Source organism: Alternaria arborescens, assembly GCF_004154835.1.
Source record: "Alternaria arborescens strain FERA 675 chromosome Unknown contig_17, whole genome shotgun sequence".
NCBI classification, from domain to species: Eukaryota; Fungi; Ascomycota; class Dothideomycetes; order Pleosporales; family Pleosporaceae; genus Alternaria; species Alternaria arborescens.
In genome coordinates, this window is record NW_021167872.1 from 624343 (window position 1) to 644311 (window position 19969).

Sequence of the window (19969 nt, forward strand, 5' to 3'; positions counted from 1 at the left end):
ACGGCCGTGGTCAAGCGTGCTCGAATGTGCTCTCACGGCGCGTTGGGAATCATGGGCTGGAGTTGGTTACGTATGCATACAGCTTCCCGTGAAACCGCGGAAGGTGCGGCGTTGGGCGGCCCTAATTGGTGGGCTGCGGCACTCATAGCTCGCCAGGCAACACGAGCGCATTCCACCATCCACCATGCGCGCATCCTACATGTCACTGCCGTAGCCGGTCATGGCGCGTGTGATGGTCGACAATCATGGCAGAAGCATCTTTCCAATCGCAGCGACCGCCTCCGCTCGATGGCCCCTACATCCTCCGCAAGCTCGTCGCAAACCTACCGCTGTCCGCTGATGGCCCCTCTACAGACGTGCGCATCACATGTGTAGAAGTATGGAGTATGCGCGCCCCTGTGTACACGTGCGCCTCGCCAGGTACTGACGCGTTTAGACGGCAATCTCTACGTTGGGACATCCGCCTCCGAGATCATCCACTTCGTCCTCCTACCACCAGAGACCGACGACCCTTCCGAAGAACCCACTGCCATCATCGCTTCCCGGCTGGAGCCGCCGCACAATGACAACAATGGGCCTGGCGTGCAGCAGATCCTGTTGCTTCCCAAGATCAGCAAGGCCTGCGTACTGTGCAACAACACCCTCTCCATCTACTCGCTACCCGAGCTGAGCCCAGACTCGACCTTCAAGCCAATCGGATGTCTTTGGGTTGGAGGTGTGGACTTGAACGAGGACGTCGATGGGTCTTCTGAAGATGGTGTAGTCGTCGTCATTGGCTTGAAGAAGCGACTACGACTGGTGCAGATATCCGAGAACTCCCCTCCAAAAGCGATCAAAGCAATCGAGTATGGAGGTTGCTTGGTTTCCGTCCGCCGAGATACTTTCTCGTGCGCTGCTGATGCGCACTCGTATGCCCTCCTAGACATCTTACATCAGCAAAAGATAGGCCTGTTCCCCATCTCATCCTTGGACCCCGATGCTGGTGATGTAGGTGGAGCTGCTGAGCATTTGGCGACCGTACCTAGTGCACCCTCCAGAAGCGCTTCTTCTGCAGATCGACATCTACGAGGTCCTGAGGAGCAGCGTGGTCATGCTCGAAGTACTAGCCTGAATGTGCTTGGTCTCGGCGGTCCTTCTAGAACAGCAAGTCCACAGCCTCCGGCGCAGCGATATGGGTTCGATGTACCAGAGTCGCTGTCCCGGGACATGTCACCAGTCCCCGCCCGTTCCCCTGCGCGAGTGCCCGTGGGGGGTGAATATTCTGAGAGATCGTCTAGTCGTCCTCGTGGCGGCGCAACCTCACCCGACAAACCTTTACCGCCACCTCCGACAGAGGAAGATAGGCCACAAGCTGAGGAGCCACCACTGCCGCAACCGCCGCTATTCATCCCGTTGAAACCTCACGTCGCATCGCCAAATCCGAACGAGTTCTTACTAACGGTCGGCACAACACCTTCTGATCAAGGTGTCGGCATGTTTGTAAATCTCGACGGGGACATGTGCAGGGGTAGTATTCAATTCAGTAGCTACCCTGATGCCATCGCTGTCGACGGCTCGGGCATGGACTTCTCAGCATCTATCAGTCCCGACATGAACGCCGAAGAAGGCTACGTGCTAGCCGTCGTTCATCGAGAATCACAAGGCAACACTACCTATGGTGTCGAGGTACAGCGATGGGATGTAGATCCGAGCGCTGGCGAAGTGGATAAGTACTGGCTCAACTTCAGTCCTCTCGGATTGCCAGTGCACAGTAAAGGCTCCTACATAACGACGCCTATAGGTATGCGCACCGTAGTGCAGCCTTTCGATCTCGTGATACCAGAAGTAGGCGCAAAATTAACCGTTCGGAAACTGCAACTTCCTCCGACCGAAGCAGCAGCAGAAGAGGCCACTCGGGTTGAAAAGAGCCAAGCAGCCGCCGATCGTGAGTTTGCAGAGCGCCTATCCAAACTGCAGTCTCAAATTGTTGTCTGGGCTGGTGATCAGATATGGTGGACGGTACGCAATCCACTAGTGACCCAGTTAGATTCTCGAATCGAAGCTGCGCAGTATGCGCAGGTAGGAGATGTGGCACGCATTCAGCCTGCCAGAGGGGCCATAGAAAAAGTACTAGGAGATATTCGAGGACGAGAACCGCAAAATGAGTCTGAATACCTCAGTCTCATATACATTCGTCAAAAGGCCTCGCTCATGCTCTTCATGGACGTGGTCCTACGTACAAAGGCCGACATCATCATATTCGAGAACGAGAAGCGCATCACGGAACAAGCGCTCATCGAGGGCGAGATGGATCCGCGCGTTGTCTTGAGCCTGATGCCAATTCTCTATCGAGAGGTCGTCCAAGGATCTGATGGCATACAAATTTACGGCGGCATCACGACCCTGGTAGAGCATTTTTTGCAACAGAACGACGTTTCTGCAATGCCAACAAACGTCAATGGTCCCTTTGGTGACAATCTTTTGCACTTCGTAAAGCGTTACCTTCAGTTTTGGAGACGGCGAAAAGGAATGGCCAGTGTGACCAACGACCCATCAGTGTTTAAGAGTGTCGATGCGGCGCTGCTTCATATTCTTTTACTGTTGGACCAAGGCAGCGCGAAAGGTACCTCCAGTCCAGGCGCCCAACGAGCAGAACTCTATGACCTAGTAGATAAGGAAGTAGAGTGCTTCGACCGTGCCGTCCAATTGCTAGAGCAGTTCAAGCGTCTCTTTCTGCTCAGTCGCTTGTACCAAGGTAACTGCAAGGCTTCCGTCAAGGCATCACACGTGCTGGCGACCTGGAAACGAATCATAGAGGGCGAAGAAGACAAAGGAGGGGAACTTGTAGATGGCGAGCAGAAGGTGCGCGACTACCTACGAAAGATTCGGGATCAGGGACTTGTGGAAGAATACGGCGCTTGGTTAGCTAATCGGAACCCCAAACTCGGTGTCCAAGTATTCGCCGATGATCAGAGTAGAGTCAAGTTTGATCCTACCCGAGCTGTTGCTTTGCTCAGGGACAAAGCGCCAGGCGCGGTCAAAGACTACCTGGAATATCTGGTCTTCGGCCAGAAGAAGGTACGACTATAAGCATAATTAGGTGACTCTCGCTAATATGGTTCACAGCACCCACAGTATGTGAATGAACTCATTGCTTTCTATCTCGACAGCGTCATCAATGAGCTTGAAAGCAACGCTGGATCGCGGGCCACGCTGTCGCAAAGCTACGAGACGTACCGTATCCTGGAGCCACCCAAACCAACGTACTTCTCCTTCATAAACGACAATGCTCTTGCTGCAGAATGGTGGCATGCGCGTATACGTCTACTCCAATTACTTAGCGAGACATCCTCTTACGATGTGAACACAGTTCTGTCGCGTCTACAGCCATATGAGCAAGAGCTGGTCTCCGAAATGATCATCTTGAATGGTCGACAAGAACGACACGAAGAAGCGCTAAAACTGCTCACCCATGGTCTCGGCGACTACAACACTGCTATAAGCTACTGTTTGTATGGTTACGCCTCCATACATCGACGTGCTACGCCAGGCGCACCCCCTGTTTCGCATAGCCAGATACCTACTCGCCCTGAGCAGTCACGCATGTTCGGACACCTGCTAAAAGAGTTCCTGACTATAGAAGACCTTTCACAACGTGTTGAGCGAACAAGTGAACTTCTGGAACGCTTTGGAGGCTGGCTTGATGTAGCTGATGTGTTGGCAATCGTACCGGACGATTGGTCAGTAGATGTGTTCTCTGGTTTTTTGATACAGACGTTGCGGAAGCTGGTGAGAGATAAGGCAGAAAGTGATATCGTGAGGGCTCTTAGCGATGCGCAGAATAGTCAGACGAGCAGCAAATTGGTAGAGAAGAGAGACGAATATGGCGCCACATTCGAGAGGGTAGCTTAGTAGGATACATGCTCATGTCATCACGGCAAAAATCGAGCTGAAGTACATATATCAAATTTGAGTCGTTGTGGTCCTCAGTGTGGCTGTCTTGAACGATTTTGAAAGTCCACTGCGCTGGGCGCTCGCCCCTGCCTCGTAGGAGTCTTGGCATTTTCCGTACCCGAAGGCACGAGCAACGCCGGAGTGTAGCCACCAACACCGCTCACTTCGCTCTTTGATTCATCTCAGCTTCAATTCAACTCGATTTGTATTAAACCATCCGCAATCGCTTAGCATCACGATGCAGCGCCGTATGGTAAGTGTCGACGATTTTTGCATCGTGTTCCGCAGTTTGGCGCTAACTGTGGCAGCTCACTAAAGACGAAGAGGCCTCAGCTCAGAGCGAGGATCTGGAGGTGCGCCGTGAGGATCAAGAGAAAATCAACAAGTTCAGTTCGCTGCATCAAAAAGAGGAGATCCTCGAGGAAGAGTTGAGGGCCAAGATTGTATGCTGTGAAACGCTGCCGTTGGTCGGTATGTAGTCTAACGTAACCGCAGAAGGAGAAGGAAGATTTGGAGGAGATCTCGGGCGAATTGGAGCTCGTCGATGAAGAGGAGAAAGTACCGTAAGTTTTTGTGATCCGCTGCAAGGTGGGCCCTCGTCAGAGGTAGTATAGCTATCATGAAGCTAATCACAGCCACAGGTACAAAGTGGGTGACTGTTTTGTCTCTTTACCACAGCCGCAGGTTCTCGAACTCCTAAGTTCTTCCACAGAGAACATTGATGGTGAGGTAGAAGCGCTAAAGGCCAAGCTAGAAAGCATTCAAGAAGAGATGGGGGAGTTGAAGAAGGCCCTTTATGGACGGTTTGGACGCAGCATCAACCTTGAAACTTAAGCAACGCAGAAGTCATGGGCTTCCAGCTTGTGTTTCCCGATAGAAAATCCAGTATCAGAGTTGAACCAATGTTCAATCTGATGGCTCCTTTCCGAGATAAGGTCGAGTTCGGAATCGGCGTTCCCAATGCATGCCGTCGGACTAAACAGATGCGCAGAAAAACCCATGTACGTGACTCATTCCAGGCAAGCTTCGCAGCCATGTTCCGGTGTCCCTGGGAGCCGCGCATCGGTAAACCAGCCGATGCACAGTAACGCCCTATGGTGCTTAGTTTCCCATGGGCAGCTAAACGGTACCCGTCATCTATTCGTAGGTCAAGCCCCGCCTACTCCAAATGGGGTAACGCTGTGATCGACAGCCAAACATGCAGCCACATCATTATCGATCAAGGGCATTGTGGCACATACTAAAGCACCTCGGATAGCTGATTTAAGTGCGCGGGGTCAAGCATTTCCACTCTAGACCTAAATCTATTTCATTGATTTCTTGATTCCCACCGTTTCTACAAAAGTACATGTCGTCCGTCCGAGGCTTTAGTGCTGATAGACAAGTCTATCGTTCGTATGGTTACCATGGACAGTGCCGATCTAGAGAGAAGTTATTCCCGGGAACAGCAAGGCTTAGGACCGGGGCATGAGGCTATCACATCGCCGGTCGCTCTTGTCCGGAGTTTTACATCGAAGAGTCAGAAAAGCTCAAGAAGTTGGCAGAGCTCGAGGAATCACAGTACGTGTGCTGATTCTCAGTGTGATGTTGGGGCAAGTTTCCACTAACGGGTCAACATAGCCGGCGTAGAAAGTTCGCGTGCCGCGCGATTGAGGGAACTTGGAAAAGATGTCGACGATTCTTCCGATGCTGAAAAGGAAGACGCAATTGAGAAAGTCGCGTCGCGAACACCATCAACGCTTAGTTCGCCCGGAAGATCAAATGCTTCTTCGGTAATGTCGAGCGTTGACGATAGCCATGCGAGTGGCCGACGTGTTATTCGCTTTGAAGACGGAGATCCCGAAAACCCCAACAACTGGGGTCGTGTGAGTTGATGTGCGGTACTAAAAGCGATACAAGGCTGATGAGAAATGAAGTGGAAGAAGATCTACGCCCTTCTCGTGGCCATCATGAGCGGCAAGTAACCCCGTCCGACTTTTATAGCTAGGAGAGCTGACCTGTACATAGTCATGAACAGTACCATGACCTCGAGCCTAGCAGCCGGTGCTGCAGTCCCTATATCCCGTCACTTCAACGAGTACGATGAGTATAAACTCATTTTGCCGACTTCAATGTACCTTGTCGGCTATGCATGCGGTCCTATGCTTTGGGGCCCACTGTCGGAATCGTACGGCCGCAAGGGAACTATGGTGATTTCTTTCGGCATTTTCACAATCTTTTCGGTCGCTTCAGCTCTTGCACCGAACTTTGCAGCGCTAGTAATCTTCAGATTGCTGGTTGGCGTGGGAGGCAGCTGTGCCATCAGCGTTGTTGGTGGTATATGCGCGGACATATATCACAACCCCAAGTATCGTGGTAGGAGTATGGCTATCTTCATGGTAAGATGATTTCGCTAACAACGAATATCCTATGCTCATCTTTTACAACAGGCTGCGACAACCTTTGGCCCGATTCTAGGCCCCTTGGTATCAGGCTACATTGCAGTCGTCTCTTGGAGCTGGGCCTTCTGGGTTGGAGCTATATTCGCCGGCGCAACATGGCCGTTGTTCTACTTCTTTGATGAGACATATGGTCCAACAATCTTGAAGCGTCGGGCTCATCGGTTACGCAAAGAAACTGGTGATGAAAGGATCGCAGCACCGCTGGAATTAGAGAAGACAGATTTGAACCACATCGTCACTGTCATCTTGACTAGACCATTGCGCATGATTTGCTTCGAGCCTTTGGTATTGTTCACTTGCTTGTACCTGAGTTATGCCTGTAAGCCAATTTTCTTCGCTGATACGCGACGGTAGCGATGTACTGATACCTCTCTTCCAGATGCCATTTTTTACATATTTTTACAGTCCTATCCCATCATATTCCAAGGTATCTATCACTTTAATGCTGGAGAGACCGGCATTGCATTTCTCCCCATTGGCGTCGGTGCAGTCATCTCTGCTGGTATCTATCTTTCTTGGGATTGTACGTATCTTCCACATACTAACTGTGTGTGAAACGTGCACTGACTTTGCACGTTGAACATTAGGGTACCTGGCACGCTCTCAACGTCTTAATCGGCCTTGGTCACAGAATGAAGAGATGCGTCGTCTACCTCTAGCATGTATAGCAGGTCCATTTTTCGTCATCAGTGCGTTTTGGCTTGGCTGGACAAGTAGAGAAGGCATACACTGGATCGTGCCTACTCTCGCCGGCATCTTATTTGGCATGGGTTACCTGTGTCTGTTCATGGCGCTACTCAATTACCTCGTTGACGCATACGAAGTTTTTGCTGCAAGGTAAGTTGTAACTATACTAAATATATAGGAGACTTCACTAACTCCGTGTCTTCACAAATGTAGTGCAATGGCCGCCGCCTCATTATCCCGATCTTCTTTCGGTGCTGTGCTGCCGTTCGCTGCAAAGCCGATGTATAGGGCTATGGGTGTGGCGTGGGCGACGAGTCTACTAGGCTTCTTTAGTCTGGCGCTTTGTGTTGTGCCATTTGTGTTTATAAAGGTAAGTTACGGCTGTACGTCATCTGCTCGAGACATGTACTGATCTCATGTCTTTGACTTTGCAGTGGGGTGGTACGATGAGGGATCGAAGTAAATTCTGTCAGTATTTGAGGCAGAAGAAGATGGAAGAGGAGAAAGAGAGAGAGAGCGAAAGAGCGAAGGAGAAAGACCGAGCGAGATTGATGGCCAATGAAGTCAGCGCTGAGACAAACGAGATCAAGGCGAAGGAGGATGTGTAGGCTATGATTGAGTTGCGGCATCTGCATGCTTCACACTGCAAACGACGACGTCATAGTAGCTGGCTGTAGACGCTCCTCACGCTGTACTTAAGGACCACAAATCACTCAACGATCGAATCTCCTCACCTCGATATATCTCATTTCAGCATAGACGATAGCAGCAAAAGAGAAAGCAAGCCATGTGCCGATATTGCCACCATAATCACCAACCATCGCTGCAACTGGCCCAGTATACAAGGTCTGTCCGGTAACAAATACAGCGCCTACCACACCAAAACAAAACGACAAAATGGCTGCGATGCCCATTGATAAGGTCTTCGGATCATTCCAGCCAGTAAGACCGTACCCACGTACTGGTCGAAAGATGACCGATTCCTCAAAAATGAGGACGAAGTAGACGATGGACCAGTATCCAATGACAGCGCCTGAGTTGGAGATGATATCGTTGAGGGAATTGTACCCTACGCACCCAACCACACTATGAGAAACATCAGCTGGAGGCCACGACAGATGAAGCAAGTATTAGGGAGCTTACATGGTCATGACAACACTGAGGAATGTGTAGATGAACCTTGGTAGCTTCGCTGGCCATGTGCCAAATAATTGCATCGAAAAATCGATCGAATACAAGTTGAAGACGTTGTTACTCATCATACTAAACGACAGCACGAAGAGAAGCAAGTATCTAACGTTTCCGAGTGGTCGTAGCACGTACTCAATCAGCGCGGCAGACTAACCATCGCTATTGGCGAATGTAGTGGCCCACTCCGCATTTGACCAGAGCGCTGACGCGAATCCAGCACCATAGATTGTAGCGAAAGCTGGCAACATCCGGATCCCGGAGGCGGCAATGGCGAATATTTCCCACGACGGTGTTTCTACGGGAAAGTATACATAGTAGTCTGCTGAGGCGGCCACTCAATTTGAACCACAACTAAGAATTATGGCTGCAAAGGAAAGCCCAAGGCTAACTTGTGTACTTCTAGATTCGATGATAGGGGAGGTCTTCATAGTGAAGCTTTAAGCTCCGACGGCGTAAAGGCTGATGGAAACCTACACACGGTTAGCATGTAGGCTTCGAAACATGGTCAGCTTACCCAAAATCATGAGAAATATCCAGGCTATGGTTTCATGATAAAGAATGTAGCTGAATCCAGCCGTCGCGATGGTCCAGCTTAAAATACCGATGATGAAGATGCCTCATATAATACGGAGATTTCTTTTTGACATTACACCAAGCATTTGACCTCCTTGTATGCAGACCTGAAATACCAATATCATTTCGGTCAAAATGTTGAGAACAAACATGATCATCTTTGCATAATATCCGAGTGTGTAGCGCGGATTCACGAGGGTGCGACGGCCATGTTTTTTGCCAAAGGTCGTCAAGTATCCAGAACAGCATGTACCAAAACCTAAAAGCGTCCATGTGATAGCGGCAGTCTGCCTAAATGTAAGATTGAACACTGACGGCCCTAGAAAGCCAATCGTGAACGTAGATATTGTCAGACCTGCGGATGCTCTGCGGGAAATCAGGATAGTTTGGGCTTTCAAAAGTACAAACGTACCATGTCAAACACAGACTCCATATCGACTGCTTGGAACGTTCCTGTGGAAGTACATGCTGAAAACCTCTCGATTCGATCCCATATCCTTCCAACCATCTGGAGATTGCACCGAGATGGCCGGTATACGTGTCAGAGATATTAATTGTGTGGCCTTCCTCAGTGGATATGGAGTTATCGACACCAATGCTCGTCGTCTTCTCCTGCGTGTTCACACAGTTTCGTCGCTCAAGATCAGCCATTTTGAAGAGACGAGAATCGTTGCAGTGAACATCTTGCCGGACTTCGTATCTGGCTTGTAAGCCGGCAGTAGCTGTGCCAACTTCAAATATCAGGAACTCTGGTCGTCCCGAGGTAAGACGTACTCAGTAGACCTGAGCTAGGAATAGGGCATGGAGGATTAAGTGGAGATACCGATAATTGATATCTGCTGATATGCAGCCCGACTGCCACTAGTCGAATGCATTGTGCCCAGGTATACATCGATGAAGAGTTTCAAATGCTTTTGTTCATTGACCTGAATGAGGAAGTCGCCAGCGGTTTTAGACCAAATGTACCTCGTATCATCGAGCCAATGCTCGACTCTGTAACACCCAACGTGAGCTTTTGACCAGCCGGGAGTATCTCTCTTTGGCCGGTCGACTTCGCTCTGTATTACATAGCCTCCAGCCAATATTCCACCTGTTCTGCTATTCTGAGAGGCAATCAAGCTTTGCCACATTGAAACAGTCGTACAGCATCAGTGCTCTCAGTCTCATGGATTATTGAGGTATCATGGTTTGTATTAGGAAAAGGGGAAGCCCGCTAATGTACTTGTCGATCGGACGAGAACGTCCATATCGGTAGAGTGTGAGCATATGAGGCATAAAGCATTTGGTACGTATCATGGTTAGCGTCAGTGGGGTCTTGATAATGAACAAGCCCGATTGACTCTCACTTTTCGTAGGCATGTGGCTACGAGTATACCCATCTTGACACTTCATGCATTTTGTCTTCCGCTGATGTCTCTGTCTAACAATCCTGTGCCAACAACCACAACGATGACGACGTTCCCCACTCCCAACATCCATTTTACATACTCCTGCAGCGTCGCTGTCATCAATCCCGGACGGGATCCTTGCAGATATCAGGGGAGAGGAATTCGTATGGGAAGGAATGCAGCGCATTCCTAACTTCAAAGACGGGTCAACCGCATACTGGCAAGAATGCCTTGCACTCGCACCCCGTCTCATTCGCGTCTTTGCTCTGGCCCTCCACCTCGATGAGGACTACTTCGACGATCTGGTCACACATGTAAGTGTGTCTTTACAAGATGCATGTGTGACATAATCTGATTCCATGCCTCCGCATTCAAGCCAGGAGACGATGGTGTATGTAGCTTTTACGCGGGAAAACCCCCTGCTGAAGCTGCAGTGTCCAAGGATGTTGGGCTGGGCTCTCACACTGACCTTCTGTGCTTTAATTTGCTGTGGCAGGACTTGACTGGCGGCCTACAAGTGCTGACTTGAGGAGGACGGTGGACTGGGGCGACACAAATTCCTGGCACGTTTGTGGTCAATATCGGATACTTCCTTCAGCGTGTAGGCAATGATCGATCTGTGAGCACCGTGCATAGAGTGTTTTCGAGAGCTCAAGAAGATCGCATCAGTATGCCTTTCATCTTTGGCTTCGATGTCAACGAAAAGGTTGGTGTACTAGACAGTTGCATCGCGGAGGGTGAGGTAGCAAGGTATAAGCCCACGAGCTGTGGAGAGGTATGACCAGACCATGTTACGTTATTCCAGCTGTTCGTGCTAACATGCTTCTCAGTGGGTACGGACTGGATCCAATCAGTTGGACTCGAGTAAAAATGACTGGAATATAGCTATCGCGGAAGCTCGGGCTGCGAACACCCAGGGAAGTAGTTGATGTTGTAGAACCAGAGCAAGGCGTTTTTTGACTCCTCATATGTCAACATGATTACTGAGCAGCACCAAAACTACTTGAATCTTGATCGATCGACTCGTCCCATGATCTGGATTGTATTTCAGACTGATGTCCTGTGACACAACATACATAAATATAGATTTGTTGATCTCCAGTGTTCCAAAGCCTTTGGCAACCCCAGAGAAGCTCGCAATTGCCTTGCTCATCAATACAACCTGATCAATCCAAGGTTGTCCTTAATATAAACTGATCACATGATGCTCAGTGCAAAGTCGATAAACCAAGCCAGCTAGCAAGAAGGGTGAACATATCTCTATTTAGGGAGATTTCTAGCCGAGAAAAAGTTGTAGATGTAGAACTTCTAGTCATTTGAGGGAGTCATCAGGAAAGTACGAAGTTGTCAAACAGTATGAAGGGAAAGGAAGAATTTGAAGTAGATGCTTCTGACGCAGGAGTAGATAAAGATGCGGGTATATTCATGACATCGTGCTGAGCTTGGCGTCTGGAGCTACCTCATAACCGGTGGTCTTGCCTCCTTGTTGAAAGCCATCCTGCTGCATAACCATTCGACCGCCTCCTGCACGCCAGTTCCTGTGAGAGCACTGCACGGGAGTACTCTGCTGTCCCTCACATTGCCACCCTTTTCTCCCTCGAACACTCTCCTCACAAAGCCTTCTTTGATCCGGACTACTTCGACACAATCTTCACGATCTTGTTTATTGGCGAGTATTAGAATGGGAACGCCGCTAGCATCTTCGTTGGCCAAGACGCTCTCTAGAACCATCTTGCACTCGTCCAGGCGCCCGATATCCTCTATGCTTGCTGCATTGTTCGCGCTCATATCAGCAAGAGTAGCATTGCCGACATCGCTGCTGTCTATGACGAAGACGATAGCATGGCAGCTACTGTAGTAGGATTGCCACAGCCCACGAAGGCTGTGTTGGCCACCAACATCCCATATCTTGAGGTATATTGGTGGATTTGGAGGAGGAAGCGCGATGGTAGCAACATTCTGTCCGACCGTCGGGACAGTTTTGAGGTTGGGGTGGGAAGGCGTGTAGGTGCCTTTTATCTGCTCAAGCAGCGTTGTCTTGCCGGCATTGTCGAGACCGAGGAGAAGAACCGAGTACTCTGGGGTCTGTTAGACTTTTCTTGGTGGTTGCGGAGATTTGAATGCGCACCTTCCTTACTCGTGGCATGGAGATATATGGACTTGAAAAGGTGATACATATTTTGCGCGACGCGTGCAGTCGGCGCGCGCTTCACATGGTGGACGGGTGACGATCATGTACGGCGCGCGGTCGATCTGGAACGTGTCGTCCGCTATCGATAAGCACCGAGCGACTGATCAACACAACGGCATTATTCATTCCGCCTGAGCTTTCACCACAGGCTCTACAAGTTGAGCTCTGTCTGGGCGGCGATCGGATCATATTGCAAGCGATTGGTGTTGTCGCGCTTCTACTGTGTAGGATTCACCACGTTTGACGACTGATGGCGCAAGGGACCTTGCGAATGTAATGTCCAGGAATAGTCAAGGACACGTCTGATGTGACGAGCTGCGGGTGAAGTTAGTCTAAGATGTTGAGTGTGGTGCTGCTATGTCGCGGGCTACGTCGTTCACTCATGTTCTTCTTTGGCTGATCTCAATCGCTTTCAGCACAAGAGCAGGAGCCAATCGAGTGAAGCGTGCATGTGACATGCAAGAGCGAGACTACGGGAACTCTAGCCACAGCATGACATCACCTGGGCACCGCCATAGTGGCACCTTGACCACACGGCAGAACTGGCCCCAAGTAGCGCCTAGACGCGTATATTGTGTTGCCGCCGGTGCCGTGCATTACGTGCAGCGATTGCTGGCAGTGCATCTTATCTGGAGGAAAGTGAGAGGTTCGGCGCTAAATGCCCGACTGGTGCAGTTGATCGCCGGGAAATCGGACGTCCAGCGAGGTCATCTGCAGCTTGCTCCCACACACATGCACACATCAGAGGGGCACGTCCAGCACTGTGATGCATCTTTGCTCGCACTTAATAGTTGCCATCGTACGGCGGTCGATTCGTGACGTGGGCAGATAGATAGCCTCGCAGTTGACTGTTTGAGCTGTGACCACACGAGCTCACCCGAAACAAGGTTGAGCTACAGATGGTCTGACTGGCTGCCCTTGCACCTGTCGAAACATTTGGAGCTCTTTGCACAGCGACACCACCATGGACGATCGGACGCCCACCGGAGGCAAGACGAAGCTGTCGCCCGAGACGTCGCGCCGAAGCAGCACCTATGGCACAGGCAGCGACACGCCTACGCAGAGCGCGTCAGGCACGGATTCGGCGCGCAGACGCCCGCAAGCTGCCATGCAGCCCTCTGGCTATGGTAAGAGCTGCATCCCGACAGCCAGAGAACAGCAGAGTAGACGAGGCTGACGCGACCACAGGCTCCATCACGTCTGCAATCGAGCGCCGCCAGCAGAACGCGACGACATCCGAAGGCTCGACCAAACCCAAGAAGCCGCCCATGAGCCGTCGCGCGACATCGTCCAAGTGGCCACAGAAGGGCCAGGAGTTCAGTGTCGACGACGCCGAAGAAGAAGTGGAGCTGGACCAGGCCCAGCAGGACCAGCAGAAGAAACAACGACAGACGCCGCTACGTCGCAAGCCATCGACTGTCCGGCGCCGCACCGCCGCACCACCACCCAACCTAGCCACCATCGACTCGACCGAAGACGATGAAGCCGGGCAGGAGACTGCTGCTGCGCCACCGGCCGCTGATGCCGACGCCACACCCTCGTCCAGTGAGGAGACGGTACAAGCTGAAGACGACGAAGACGAAAGCGGAGGCGGCGATGAAGAAGAAGACGACTTGAGCGACGCAGAGAGCTTTACCCTCCGCGATCGCCAGGACGCTATCAACGTCACGCATCCCTTCGGTATCAGGATCTGGAAGCCCGCCCTCTATAAAAAGGGCCGTTCGGTGCAGCGGAACGCTGAAGCAGACATTCATTCATCGCCAGGTCTCTACGTCAGTAGATGGCTACTGCTCTTCAACATTGCCTGGACCCTCATCTTTGGTTGGTGGTTGGCTGTCGTCGCCATGGCCGGTGGTTTGCTATGCGCCCTGCTAGGCTTTCATGAGAGCTGCAAGGAATACTCTCGCCTGCTTTTCCACCTTGCCGGCTATCTATTCTATCCTTTCGGCAAGTACGTCAAGCTCATGCAGGATGAGGCTTACATAGAAGAGGACGAAGGGGAGGGTCGTAGCATTAGCGAGTACGAGCAGTGGCAGAGCGGTGATATCGAAGAGGGGCGCCTTTTCTTTGGTCCAACAACCGGTACGAGCTCTCTAATCGGCCGGAGACGCAACAGCGTTGATTCTGCCGGCGGAGAAACGACAAGCTTGCTTGGCAGAGATGGACGAGCCAATGTTCTTCATACCGATACTGCCAACACTAAAAGAAGGCTGTTTGGCCGTGGCAAGTGGAATCTTGGTCGAGTTGTCTTCTTCCTATTCTTCTACGGTTTCCTTACACCTTCGCTGTTCCTTGTCTCAGCCCTGTGTTGGTTCCTTGTTTTTACAATACCTATGGGCAAGACAACACTGCTGCTGTTCGATCATCTGCGGCGTCACCCTCTAGCTCTCTCGTTCCATTCTGATAACGGCAACGTGCGCCGTCCTGGAGAGTCGTCCTCGATACTTCTCTGCACCTACCGCGCAGTTGGAATCAAATACTGGAAGTACACCATTGATGGAACCAACATCTTCCTCATCAATCTCCTTGGCTTAGTGGCCTTTACCATCTTCGACTACTTCGTCCTAGCCGAGGCCCTGGAGATGAAGTTTTGGTTGACAGACCAGTTCCTGCTGTTCACCCTTGCCTTGTTGTCCATCATCCCGCTCGCATACTTCATTGGTCAAGCCGTAGCATCCATCTCAGCTCAATCCTCCATGGGTGTAGGCGCCACTATCAATGCTTTCTTTTCTACGGTAGTCGAAGTATTCCTCTATTGCGTGGCGCTTAAACAGGGCAAAGCCCAGCTTGTCGAGGGAAGTATCATTGGTAGCATCTTTGCTGGTATCCTGTTCCTGCCAGGCTTATCCATGTGCTTTGGTGCTTTGAAGCGTAAGACACAGAGGTTCAACGTCCGCTCTGCTGGTGTCACCTCGACTATGCTCCTGTTCGCCGTCATTGGCGCTTTTGGTCCAACACTGTTCTACCAGATCTATGGAAGCGTAAGTCTTTTCCCGACGTCCTCCATTGCCCCGCTAAAACCTATCAGCATGAGCTCAACTGTCACCAATGTGTGCACTCTGGCCGACATGTGCCCCTCGAACCAGACTGCCGTAGATGCTATTACTCACAGACACCTGCATTGAACGATCGCTTCTATAATGAAGCTGTCAAGCCTTACACTTGGTTTGCGGCTACTATGCTCTTCTTCTCCTACATCATCGGTCTTCTATTCACTCTTCGAACTCACGCTGCTACCATCTGGACTGAACCAGATGCCCAGGAGAAGAAGGTACTTGAAATGAGCGCAAGTAGCCTTAGCCAAAGCGGTCATATGGATTACCCTCACTCCTCGTTTGTCAGACAAGCGACTGGGCAGTCCGTCTCGCGTGCGCACATTCGCGACAGCCAGTTGTACAAGCGTATGGTCAGCCAGACTTTGCAGGAGGTTGGGCTTGGACCAGAACAAAACTCCTCGGACGACAGGCGGCCGGCCTCCAAATCGGACAGCCACACCCCACATATGGTACCACCTAAAGACAGTGATGCACATTCACATCACTCTTTCCACGTTGAGGGTCTTACAGATGATGCTGCTCAGTCACTTGCGCGACAGATCACAGAAATCGCGGCAACTACAACAGCTCTGGCAACGCGCGATGTTACTAGGGCTCCACGCAAAGCTGCCCAACTTGCTCATACATCGACCAAAGCGCACGTTGAGCGCCCAGTTCATACAAGAACAAACACGGAGGCTGCGCCCGAAGAGGTCGATACAGCCACTGGACACGCTTCTGGAGGTCACGACGCACCGAATTGGAGCCGTCAGAAAAGTGCAGCTATTCTTCTAACGGCGACTCTAGCATATGCCATCATTGCTGAAATACTCGTCAATACCGTGGATGGCGTGCTTGAGGGCTCAGATATCGACGAGAAGTTCTTGGGCATCACGCTGTTCGCGCTGGTGCCTAACACAACAGAGTTTCTAAACGCCATCTCTTTTGCCATGAACGGCAACATCGCCCTCTCGATGGAGATTGGCTCTGCATACGCTTTGCAAGTTTGTCTCCTCCAGATTCCGGCCCTCGTCTTTTACAGTGCCATACACACGAGCTATATCCCCGCCCAAGACGCTGCGAGCCAGACGTTCACTCTCATCTTCCCTCAGTGGGATATGATAACTGTTATACTCTGTGTGTTTCTCTTGTCGTACATGTACGGTGAAGGCAAAAGCAACTACTTCAAAGGCTCTATACTGATCTTGTCGTATCTTGTGGTCATTGCTGGGTTCTATCTGTCTGGCTTCAACGATTTCCAGAAGATGGGAGTTGATCCAATGGACACTTTAGCGTTGGGGGGCTTGGTCGAGCAGCAGGTGCAGTCCATGACGTTCAGAACACCTTCAAGGGGTCGTAGTGGTGTTGCATATTAGAGCATCGTGTTTTGGTGTCTACATATGCTGGAGGAGGGTTAAGAGAACACTAATGACTGTCTGTATTTGACAGAAGGTTACACACACGGTACATAGCGCAGGCGTAAAGGAAAAATTGGTACATTGGGTCTAGCTAGTAATGAATTGCACATAATGTGGCGTAGATGCTCAACCTTTTCATGGAAAGATTCCACTGGGGTTTACAGATATCAATCCGAATCAAGTTTGTGACCGTGGTATTAGAGGGTCTCTTTCATATGCAGTTTGAGGTGCGACAAGAGATAGCGCATATAGCCCAGCTAATCAAACCACGACTGCGAAGATGGACAAGGCGGTCAGATGGGATATCCTTGGACGTCAGGTTTGGAGTAAGCTGTTGCTGATGCTTATAGTCTCACGATACATCGAGCCGGCCCGGGGGGTGACGCTCAGCCATGGGGCTGACGACTGCATCGCAGCAGCGTACCATAGGTGTGAGCAGTGAAGATGGGCGGAGTAGGGCGGATATGTCTAACAGGTCACGATGCGACGACAACAGCAAGTAGCAGCCGATCAAGTGGAGCAATGCGGCGATTTAACGTGGGTGGGTTGGAGAAACGGTTACAGGTTGCGCGCCTATGGTGCGGCAGTCTCGGAGTGGCACGTTTTAGTGGGTCGCCAGCGTCAGCGGGTAGGTATGAGAAGATCAATCGATACGCCACGGCAATCCGCGCCTCTCCGCCGAGGCTTCAATCGACCCTCTTTTACTATATGAATATCTTTGTCGCTGTTTAACCTTCACGCGCGACATGATAGTGGGAAAGCGCGACATCTGTCACCTCGTATAATCGCTTTGGATCGTCGGGTGCTTCTCAGGGCCGACACCAGTGAAGCCGCACCCCCGCGCTCGCGACCAACTCTCCATGGGGCGTCGGACCTGGTGTGCTGATCATCGATAAGAAGGAGCCCCAGCCCGTTCGTGCCTGGGGCGCGCGATATTCCTTTTACAAGATTCGCGCCGCATCCACACTACTTGTCGAGATGCTGCTCGTGCCACCTTTCCGCCTGCCGTGGCAGTTGGCGTGTGTCTTGTTCGCAACCGTCTCCGCGGCTACCATCTCCTCCACCAACACTTCTACCGCGCGTCCAAATCTCTACGATGGCACATTACCTCTTGCTGATGCGCAAGGCGACGGAAACACGATTGCCGAGTTGATCCCATTGACCCAGGAAGCCGCTAAATCAGTTCGTCAAACACTGCGTGTCGCACAGCTTTTCATGCGCTGACTAGGACCAGGTGAAGGGCAACCTATACAATACAAATTACTCCAGCGCTGCTCGAATCTCCAATGACGAAATCGCGTACATCAGCTGTAACACCAACGACTACAACGGCTTCGACACTCCGCAGAGCGTCTTCGAACGGGCTTATACCCAAGCCAACATATCGGCTGTCATACTGTACAGCACGGCGTCCAACTACTGCAACTATACGCAGGACAGCGCGCAAAACATGATCGAGGAGTTTGCTGTATACTCAATGACGAACAAGGAAGATTCAGCGAAGATACTCGGCGCCATCATCGACCTGCCTGCCCACATGAAGTACTTTGTGCAAGTTGAAGGCCGGGATGAGGGAAGCAATAGCGCCGGTGGTAGCAACCAATACCAGCAAAACCCACTTGGTCCTTCGCCGTCCACTGCTGTTGCCATGATTATTCTATACAGTATCACAGGAATCATCACAGCTTTATTCCTCGTCATCATCATTACTGGCGCTGTGCGCGCGCACCGGCATCCGGAGCGATATGGTCCTCGAAACGTCCTTGGCCGACCAAGGCAAAGCAGAGCGAGGGGGTTAGGGCGAGCTATACTGGACACAATACCAATCGTCAAGTTTGGGGAGAAGGAGTCTGCGAAACCTGCCGACGTTGAGTTGGGATCAACAGCAGAGACGGCAGATGTAAATCGTGCAAACGTAGATACTGAAGTACCTAATAGCTTAACCACAACTACGAACCACGAAAATTACACGCCGGATACGTTGCCCGACTCAACGAGGACGATACAAGCTGCGACACCAAGACTATCGGAAGAGCATCAGTCAGGCATCGCACCTGCACAGCCCGCTGCCACAGGCGTGGGGGCGGGCACGGACAATGCATCGTCAGACGAAGCTCTAGGATGCTCGATCTGTACTGAAGATTTTGAAAAGGGCCAGGATCTCCGTGTGCTTCCTTGCAATCACAAATTCCACCCAGAATGTGTAGACCCTTGGTTGTTGAACGTGTCTGGCACATGTCCATTATGGTAAGCTGCTCTTTGATGCACAATGCTTGGTATGCTAATTCCCATCAGCCGCGTCGACCTTCGTCCTGTGACCTCCCATGATTCCTCCACGTCACAAGATCAAAATGAGCTCGCCCCTCCCCTCAACCCTGAAGCCGATTCATCACATCGCCGCCGTACAGCGCTTTTCGACATCCTCTCTCTTCGTCATCGACCCAACGCATCACCCGAAGAACGGATTGGCGCTCTTCGGCGTCTGAGAGAGCAAGGCAGGAATCAAAGCGGTGATATTGCAGCAGGCAGTGTCCATGCCAGCGCTGAGGATGTTGCCAGTTCGCGAGATAGGAGAAATAGACGCATCAGTGTCAGGCTAAGCGATGTTTTTACTGGTCGGACGAGAAGAGAGAGGCGGGATGAAAGCCCGGCACATCAAGCAGGATCAGACAGGAGTGAGGTGAACGCCACGTCTGATCATGCTGAACAAAGACTTTGAGCTGGGGCTGTGACATGCCTTACGATATATACGATGCTTGTATAGTTCATTATTTGTGTGAGCGTTGAGCAATTAGCTCGTTCGGGAGTTCATCGATAGTTGTGCATTCTGCGGCGTTGCGGGATACCATATAGTCTTAGCTAGGATGTTTGTTGCATACCAATAATAAGAGTGTACATAAGCTATCTATAGCCTACATCTTTTTGTGAAGCAAAGAAAGGCGTCTTAGCTAAAGAGCGATCTAATAAAACTTTGATACTAACGTAGGTCACAAGCGAGTGGAACCTTCAAGCGAGTGGAACCTTTTTGCTAAGACCTAACTAAACTTAAAGCCTACCTGTAATATCTTAACGCAACAATGTTAAAAAGACTTTAAACGAAAGAAATATACAG

General features: G+C 51.0%; 6 protein-coding genes across 6 annotated transcripts; 5 read left to right on the top strand and 1 right to left on the bottom strand.

The window, feature by feature from the left end:
• Nucleotides 1-245: 245 nt before the first annotated feature.
• Nucleotides 246-3891, top strand: AA0111_g7660 (hypothetical protein; the record flags this gene model as incomplete). Its single annotated transcript, XM_028654021.1, has 3 exons — nucleotides 246-384; nucleotides 437-3057; nucleotides 3106-3891. The coding sequence occupies 3 exons, from the start codon at nucleotides 246-248 to the stop codon at nucleotides 3889-3891; spliced, it is 3546 nt and encodes a 1181-aa protein (XP_028504889.1).
• Nucleotides 3892-4171: 280 nt separating this feature from the next.
• Nucleotides 4172-4767, top strand: AA0111_g7661 (hypothetical protein; the record flags this gene model as incomplete). The annotated part of the gene is made up of 4 exons (XM_028654022.1): nucleotides 4172-4186; nucleotides 4242-4376; nucleotides 4429-4496; nucleotides 4575-4767. 4 exons carry the CDS (start codon nucleotides 4172-4174, stop codon nucleotides 4765-4767), a joined length of 411 nt encoding a protein of 136 aa, XP_028504888.1.
• A 1175-nt stretch (nucleotides 4768-5942) lies between these two features.
• On the top strand, nucleotides 5943-7669 carry AA0111_g7662 (hypothetical protein; the record flags this gene model as incomplete). The annotated part of the gene is made up of 6 exons (XM_028654023.1): nucleotides 5943-6311; nucleotides 6363-6693; nucleotides 6754-6897; nucleotides 6962-7211; nucleotides 7275-7431; nucleotides 7496-7669. 6 exons carry the CDS (start codon nucleotides 5943-5945, stop codon nucleotides 7667-7669), a joined length of 1425 nt encoding a protein of 474 aa, XP_028504887.1.
• A 3999-nt stretch (nucleotides 7670-11668) lies between these two features.
• Nucleotides 11669-12390, bottom strand: AA0111_g7663 (hypothetical protein; the record flags this gene model as incomplete). Its single annotated transcript, XM_028654024.1, has 2 exons — nucleotides 11669-12291; nucleotides 12342-12390. 2 exons carry the CDS (start codon nucleotides 12388-12390, stop codon nucleotides 11669-11671), a joined length of 672 nt encoding a protein of 223 aa, XP_028504886.1.
• Nucleotides 12391-13368: 978 nt separating this feature from the next.
• On the top strand, nucleotides 13369-16815 carry AA0111_g7664 (Low affinity vacuolar monovalent cation/H(+) antiporter; the record flags this gene model as incomplete). The annotated part of the gene is made up of 3 exons (XM_028654025.1): nucleotides 13369-13531; nucleotides 13593-15385; nucleotides 15433-16815. The coding sequence occupies 3 exons, from the start codon at nucleotides 13369-13371 to the stop codon at nucleotides 16813-16815; spliced, it is 3339 nt and encodes a 1112-aa protein (XP_028504885.1).
• A 1020-nt stretch (nucleotides 16816-17835) lies between these two features.
• Nucleotides 17836-19576, top strand: AA0111_g7665 (hypothetical protein; the record flags this gene model as incomplete). The annotated part of the gene is made up of 3 exons (XM_028654026.1): nucleotides 17836-18039; nucleotides 18092-19104; nucleotides 19153-19576. The coding sequence occupies 3 exons, from the start codon at nucleotides 17836-17838 to the stop codon at nucleotides 19574-19576; spliced, it is 1641 nt and encodes a 546-aa protein (XP_028504884.1).
• Nucleotides 19577-19969: the final 393 nt, after the last annotated feature.